This window comes from Cynoglossus semilaevis, chromosome 9 (genome assembly GCF_000523025.1).
Source record: "Cynoglossus semilaevis isolate Cse_v1.0 chromosome 9, Cse_v1.0, whole genome shotgun sequence".
Classification (NCBI taxonomy): Eukaryota; Metazoa; Chordata; class Actinopteri; order Pleuronectiformes; family Cynoglossidae; genus Cynoglossus; species Cynoglossus semilaevis.
In genome coordinates, this window is record NC_024315.1 from 1,974,976 (window position 1) to 1,982,991 (window position 8,016).

An 8,016-nucleotide genomic window follows, 5' to 3' on the forward strand; every position below is an offset into this window, starting at 1 on the left:
ATTTAGCTCAATGTGTTTAGATAAAAAAAATGGATACACGCGATATTAGTATTTTTTTTAAAATATTTTTTTCTAAAACAAAAATTAGTCTTGCAATGTCTTCTGTCTTCTGCCTGGGTCTTTCAACATGTCCCTCCTTCCTGATTTGATTTTCAGAGGGACAGTGGTCAAGGCTCGTGACAAATATCGTCACCCCGGTTGCTTCGTGTGCTCCGACTGTGACGTCAACCTCAAGCAGAAGGGCTACTTCTTTGTGGAGGGGCAGCTCTACTGTGAGACCCACGCACGCGTCAGGATGAGACCACCTGAGGGACACGACCTCGTCACAACCTATCGGGCCGCATAAATTCACCTTTGACTCACACGGACACTAGCACTTAGCACAGAGACGCACGTCAGTAACACTTTACCTACATCTAACAGATCAGTTGTCTGTGTCGTCCGTCTGTTCAGCGCAGGAATATTCCACAGCTGATAAATAACAGTCTGGACAGAAAATGGATGACTTTTTTTTTATTTATACAGTCTCCCAGAATCTGACATATTTTCAATAAAGGTCCTCTGTTGATTATATCAAATCGAACACATGTTGTTTCATTGTATGTCTGTGTACAGCACATGTGTCAAACTCAAGGCCCGGGGCCCACATGTGGCCCGCCAAGTCATATTGTATGGCCCGCGGGAGCTCAAAAATAATAAAGTCCATGCAGCAGAGTGTCTTAATCTGAAAAAAATCAAAATTAAAATTACACAGCAAGGAACAATATTTGTATTTTTGAATTAAATAATAATAAATTGCAAATTGTTTTGTTATGTAGTGGTTACAGCTATACAGTATTACCCCCCCCCCCAAACCCCCCATGGTGCTTTTCTTGTTGCAGCAGGTACAGTAGCCAAAGACGTAGTCTTTTTTTTTAGCTCAGATGACAAAAGGAATAATTAGGACTCCTGAGGTTTAATATGAGGGTGTGACGTGATGACTGCTGCCGAAAAGTCAAATTAAAAATACCCCTTCAGAATTCTTTAATTGAACTGAGCTGGAGAGACGATGAATCACCTACTGGCATGGTTCTAATTTTTATTCTAATGAAATGGACTCCAGTGACTTGTGGTCCATTTAGAAAAACAAAAAAAAAGTGGTCTTTCTTCTTGTTCCACTAGCAACGGGACTTAATTATTTCACAATAGAAATGTGGTTAATTAGAAGAATCAATATTCACTCCAATGATGAAACGTCCTTAATATAATTACGGCTCCACTCAGAGCCAGTCACGTGGAGCGACCTGGTCCTCGTTCATCAGCAAAAATAGAAAGAAAATTTGATTGGTTAGAAAATTATTGTCCATTTTTCCTTTTAAGTGAGTACCCCGCTGAGGTCACTGCACTGAGGTCACTGAGGTACTGCAGCAGCAGCAGCTCCACAGCCTCAGACAGTATAAGACAAACAGTTATTGATTTTGTGCACCAAGAAAAGCCAACTTTAAATGGAGACATTCATGTTTGACAAAGTAAATCAGTCGAGACTTTGTAAACAGCACGAGTTCTTCAGAACAGCACCACAAACAAACAAAAAATAAACATATACACGAACAAATGTGGGCGTGGACTCCCTTTGGCTCTCGAGACAGAAAAACCTGCTTACGATGAACCCAGTAATCAAACATCAGCATCCTCCTCTGTCTGGACTCACAAAACAACAACACGGTCAAAGTCAATACTGGATGTAGAAGAGATGTAGAAGACCTTCATGTCATACGTCATGTCAGGTCTTCTACATCTCCATTATTATATATATAAATATATATATATATATATATGACATATCCATCTGTATCATTATTGTAATTATAATGTAATGACGGCAGTAACAGCCTCTCAACTCTAGGGCTCATACTTTCCTCCTCATCACCTGGACCTGAAACCTCAGAGTCTGAACCATCGATGGTGTATAATAAATGGACGTGTCCTGTCAGAATGGTTTCTACTTTCATTCCATTACTCTATCATTAAGGGAAAGTGTAACTTGCACGACTGATCTCATGATTGGAATCACAGTGGGGCTTCATGACATTTGTTCAATTTGTCAAACACTTACCGTAATGGTTATAATAAACCATGCTCGTTTTGTTGCATATACAGTATCAGCTATATTTTCCTCTAAAGAGGATAAAAAAGTATTATGGGTTTGATTATAAAATAAGAAGTCGATTCTGTTTGTTGGCTGCTACCTTATGTCTTCATTCTGGAATTTATTCATTTTAAAACTCGATGCCGGATTCTATTTTTCGTATCGTGTTATTTAAACCACTTAAAGCCAGGAGTTCAGGAGTTTGAGTATTTACAGATTGAAACGACTGATCTATCTCTGCCTGTCATTCAGATAAATACATCATGATATATTCCACAGTCGTACGCAGCAACTGGAAAAACAAAGCACTTTGAACATCTCTTAATTCATCCTCATAATAACGTTTGGTAATTCCTCCACTCAACCAAACACAACGTCAACAATTATACCAATCACACATTTGTTGATTTGCACTTTTTACACACTCTGCCCTCCTCTCTCGTCGCGTCTCTGTTTTGGTTGCACTGCGTCGTGAAACCGAACGGCCATTTACACCTGCAGACCGACAGAAAGGCCGACCTGTAGTTGGTGTTCATCCACCCGTACAGGATCGGGTTTACAAACGTGGAGCACATGGCCACGACGTGAAACAGGGTGAAGAGCAGTTTGAAGTCTTTCATACGCAGCACGCTGCTGTTGATGTCCACGGCCAGCTGGAACACGTAGAAGGGCAGCCAGCTGATGGCAAACACCACCACCATGGTGACCAGCATTTGAGTGGTCCTCTTCCTGCGCTCGTGATGGTCGTTTCTACCCCTGTACGGCATATCCTTCATTTTCTTCCAGATACGGATGTAGGCAAAGCAGTTAATGGCCAAAGGCAGACAATACTGAACAATGAGCATGGACACGCTGTAGATGCTGCCGTTCATGCTGCTCCCAGGCCACTTCTCTACGCACACCTGGATGAATTTGCCCTGCTGTAGCTCCAGCGTCTGATACTCCCGAAATATGGCCAGAGGGCTGGCTAACAGGGCGCTCACCGTCCAGGTCATGATGATAACCACGCTGCAAATATCTTTAGACATCTTGGTCTCCATGTGGTAGACGATGCTGCGATGGCGGTCCAGAGCGATGACGTTCAGCGTGATGGTGGACACGTGCACCGCCATGCCTTGAGCACAGGGCAGCATGAAGCACAGCACCTGACCAAACTTCCACTCGCCGTACAGCGTGTTAACGAGGGTGAAGGGCAGACACAGAATGTTGACTAGTAAGTCCGACACGGCCAAGTTGACGATGAAGAAATTGGTCACGGTCTGCAGCTTTTTGAACCTGTAGACCACGTAAATCACCAAAGAATTCCCGGTCACTCCAAACAGTATGATGGAACTGTAGGCGAGTATCAGAGTAACCTGAACTCCAACCAGCTCCATGCTGTCGTCCAGCTTCGAAAAGCTCTCGTCGCCTGTTGTACCTGTAGCCGAGCAGCAGCTGGAGGTCAGAACTTGAACCAGGAACTCCTCAGCTTCAGTCGTGTTGACCTGATTGGCTGCATCCATTGTGGACACAGTCGGAAAAGGGACCTGTGAAAACATGAAGTCAAAACTTAGAAATTGACTTTCTAAGGATGGACCTATCTATCTGTCCAACTCCCACTGGGGACCCATATTTTTAAAGTCACAAACCATCGCGACCCAAGTCAATAGACATTATTCGTAAACTCCTGGGAAACATGATGCGAGATGACCCCAAAAAAATCTCTTGCGACCCACCTGAGGGTCGTGACCCAGCCTTTGAGAAATAATCTAACATCTCACTTGTACATTTGTGTTTTCCCTGTGCAATATTTTCAGACATTATATATAATATTTTAGATATTTTTGTTCCGTTTATTTACTGTATATCCCTTTAATTTTGATTATATCTTATTTTTTGCATTTTAAAAATATATATTTTCCCTTTAGCTTGTATCTCCTGCGGGAGCAGCTAATTCGCCAAGGATCCATCTTGTGGATGAATGGGGTACTGCGTGGAGCTGAGCCTCTGAGTGTTTCTCATCCCAAGAGGATGACTTACCATATCCGGTCTGGAGCTAAGTGGTTTTTAATGTTTCAATACAAGACAGATTTGAGTCATAAATCAGTGTCTAGTAAATTCATCACGGGACGAAAAACTTTTTATTTTGTCGTGACGCCTTCACTCATTACAAACCGGGTTTAGGAGGACGAGTTTATTTCAAACTTAGTATTTGTGAGGTTTTAGGGGTTTTGTTTTGTTTTTTTTGGGCGTGACGTGTCATAGATCTTTGCTCTTTATAACCTTTACTCAGATTTTCTAGCGCGTTCTAATCATTTTATTCTCAACGTTAATGAAGCTGCGCTTCCGCCGACTTGACGAGTTGATGAATTAAAGACATTGTAAACACCGTTTCTTTTGCTGTCCAGTTAAATTGACCCGGCACGAACAATATTAACGTTAATATGTGAAATATATCTAAAAACGATGATGATGTTTTTTGAATCAACATCCCCGCCCCCAATCTACCGTAACTGTACCTATAAACAGGTAGGAAACTGGTGTAGAAGTGATTAAGGACAAACGGAACGTGGATAAATAACAATAAACAATACATTATAAAAACGGAAAAAACACAGTGAATGTAAACACACTTCATAACTGCGCAACAACTCCCTCACCTCCGTCCAGACAGAAATCTTCTTAAATTCGCCCGGTTACTGTCTTCATCCTCGGTTGTTTGTTTTTTTTCTTTTCCAACGTAATCCAGAAAATTTTAAATCGGGTGAAAAACCAAAGACTTCTTCCGCGACAGAACAGGCGATAAAACACATTCACCAGTGCGCGTAAGCGCTCGTTTGGCACCGACGGTTCATCACCTGCGCCGCGAGGGTCTGAGCGATACTCGCGGGGGCGGGGGAGGGGGGTGAGAAGACACGCATCATCTGACATCGTCTTCCTGTCAGTTGAATGATGGATGTCGTATTCTGACACTTATTCTCTGTCTTGTTTCTCTCTCTAAAAAAGTAACTCTCAGCTGAAATATAAATGACACCGCATTCATTTTTCTTTTTATGCGTTATTGATGTTTTTCAAACAGAGATCGCGGTGCACTGAACTATAACTATACCACCGCATTGAAATACCCTCATGTACTAAGTCAGTAACTGCAGATAATTGCAGGGCTGATATTGATGTTCTTCTTCTGGGTGGACCGTCAACTGCGTCAGACCCATATGACAGGAATACTAAATCCTGTGCTATTCAATGGAGTTATTGATCAAACCTGTCCTCTACCTTTAACCATGCTGCAGATCCCTGCATTTTTCTTCTCCATCCATTCACTGAACGGCTGATTAAAAATGGTCCAACAGTACCGTCTGCCCCGAGGTCACATGTGCCGCGCCGCCCAGCTACGACGTCTGTGCCGAGGTGAGTCGGGATCAGGATTCTTATGTTAGTTCACCAAGACCCAGAAGTCGCGGTTAAAACATTAGAATCCAAAAGAAACATCCACACAGATGACTGTGGTTTTTTAAAACCAACCAAGGACTTCGAGTGCTTTATTGTGCGTTTAATTTGGAAAGGAGAGCATAATGGACACAAATAGATTGTGTTCCAATATAACAAGTCACGATTGAAGCTGCATCAATGTTTAAGGTCCTCTCAGACACACTTACTCAGTAAAAGCCTCCGGGGCTTTTAGCCAGTTTCCCCATTCACGTCTTTGTCGAAGTAGTTTTTAACTAGAGTTTGAAGCAGGTGCTCGGCTCCATGACCATCCCCAAAATGCAGAACTGCAAGTTTGTGACACTGGGAAACTAAAAAACAAAAAAGTGAGTGAACTTAGTCTCCACATAAAGAGACAAAAAACCGAGTGAACTTAGTCTCCACATAAAGAGAGATTTGGACGAACGTTCACGGTGTCCCGCTGTCGTAACATTCTGTTCCCTTTATCTTCACTCTTCTCTGCAGTGGCTTCTGTTGTGTCTCACGTGTGTGTGTTTTCAAAACTTTCCTCCACCCTCAACCGCCCCCACCTGGGTCTTATCAATTTAACAACCCATAACACCGTCCAAAAATACAATCAGAAAAATGGAAAGGTCTTCACATCAGGAAGGTCAGGTGGAAAAATGTTTTTTGTTTTTGTTTTTGTTCTGGTTATAAATACCTGGAAAAAACACGACAAGAAAAGAAAATGCTGATTCAGCAACTTGTGAGAAGAAGAACCGGCTGGAAAGTGTTGACAGAATCTGTCTCCTATAAATACAGAGGTGGAGATATCAAGACACAGGTGTGGAGCGACACACGCAGGACGGGGGGAGAAGTGGAGGGAGGGAAGGAGGAGGCAAGGAGGCAGGGAAGGAGGGAGGGAGCTAGGGAGGGGAGTGAGATGGAACAGAAACAGTAAAATCTTCAAACTTTTCTTCTTCTGTTGCCTTTTGCTCTTCATTACTGTTTCTACTTGACTGATGTAAACAACAATTTTTACGATGAAAACCAGCTGACAGCCAGTTCTGGAATGTTATGTTTTCATTTCCCCAGAGAGAAAAAAAAAACCCCAATTGGTTTCTGTTCCAGGAAATAACAAATGTGGATTAATTTGTTTGCTGGTTTGATCCCTGTTCCGGTCAGAGAGTTTGAATCCCCTCAGTCTTGTTATCACTTTGGTTTTACATCAACTGCTGTGCGTGGGAGAAACTCTTCCTCCTCCTGTCACTACGTCTTTGACATCAGATGTGAGCAGTCACTGTGACGTTCCTCTGTCCACCTACTAACTCATGTCTGGTGAAGAAGAATTTAAATTTTTTTTAGACCTGCTGGGATTTGACATACTGTTTCTACTTGACTGATGTAAACAACAATTTTTACGATGAAAACCAGCTGACAGCCAGTTCTGGAATGTTATGTTTTCATTTCCCCAGAGAGAAAAAAAAAACCCCAATTGGTTTCTGTTCCAGGAAATAACAAATGTGGATTAATTTGTTTGCTGGTTTGATCCCTGTTCCGGTCAGAGAGTTTGAATCCCCTCAGTCTTGTTATCACTTTGGTTTTACATCAACTGCTGTGCGTGGGAGAAACTCTTCCTCCTCCTGTCACTACGTCTTTGACATCAGATGTGAGCAGTCACTGTGACGTTCCTCTGTCCACCTACTAACTCATGTCTGGTGAAGAAGAATTAAAATTTTTTTTTTAGACCTGCGGACCAATTTAATTTGACAGAATTATTGACCTCCTGTAAAAAAACCAATATATTGACGTTAGTCATCATGATCTAATCAGCTGTACTTGAAGTTTTTTTTTTCTTGGAACTCACAAATATGACAAAAAATCTGAGTTAAATCAAAACAGTGTTGATGTATTAGATTAAAAAAAATCTTCTGCTGTCCACTTAAACAACAGATCCAAACAGCCTCACTGATTCATCACTGCCACTCATTTTAACACCACAATGCTAAGATACAGGACTTCTCTAACTAAACCAGTTACTGTTGAATATTTGCATTTTTGCTAAAAAAAAAAAAAAAAAAAAAAAAAAAACACAAAACAACAGACATCATGCTCAGTGAACTGTGTACCAACTAAGCAGCAGTATACTGCAGGCAGGCTAAACTAAAAACATATTGCACTTTTGCCCAGGCCAACATTTAATTAACATAATTATTTGATTACCTCTGTAACGATCCAGTGCAGTAAAATTAGTTAACCTTCAGTGTTCAGATCTGTCTAAAAGTCCACCCTGTGGTAGAGTCTGCAGGAAACCCTGATAATTTATAAACCTTTGAATCATACAAAAGTATAGAAAGAAGTATCTGTGGTACAGAGTAAAACTACAGCATCAACAGGTGGTCAGGTGGTGGCGCCTGCTATTTAAGGCATAGATATACTGTTTAAATGTTATTTTTTGTGTCAAAATAAAGCTTAGCATA

At 41.5% G+C, this 8,016-nt stretch overlaps 1 protein-coding gene across 2 annotated transcripts; it reads right to left on the bottom strand.

Annotated features, from left to right (window-relative positions):
• Positions 1 to 647: 647 nt before the first annotated feature.
• LOC103383312 (neuropeptide Y receptor type 2-like) lies at positions 648 to 5,942 on the bottom strand. 2 transcript variants are annotated; one of them, XM_025058883.1, is made up of 2 exons: positions 5,767 to 5,942; positions 648 to 3,654 (listed from the first exon to the last, which is right to left on the bottom strand). In XM_025058883.1, exon 2 carries the CDS (start codon positions 3,628 to 3,630, stop codon positions 2,521 to 2,523), a length of 1,110 nt encoding a protein of 369 aa, XP_024914651.1. In that variant the 5' UTR covers positions 3,631 to 3,654; positions 5,767 to 5,942; the 3' UTR covers positions 648 to 2,520. The 2 variants fall into 2 exon arrangements, with proteins under 2 accessions (XP_024914651.1, XP_024914652.1); XM_025058884.1 differs by lacking the exon at positions 5,767 to 5,942 and adding an exon at positions 4,768 to 5,750.
• Positions 5,943 to 8,016: the final 2,074 nt, after the last annotated feature.

What these genes read in the sequence shown, in the direction of transcription:
- LOC103383312 (XM_025058883.1), bottom strand. Translation starts at nt 3,630, where the DNA reads ATGGATGCAGCCAATCAGGTCAACACGACTGAAGCTGAGGAGTTCCTG.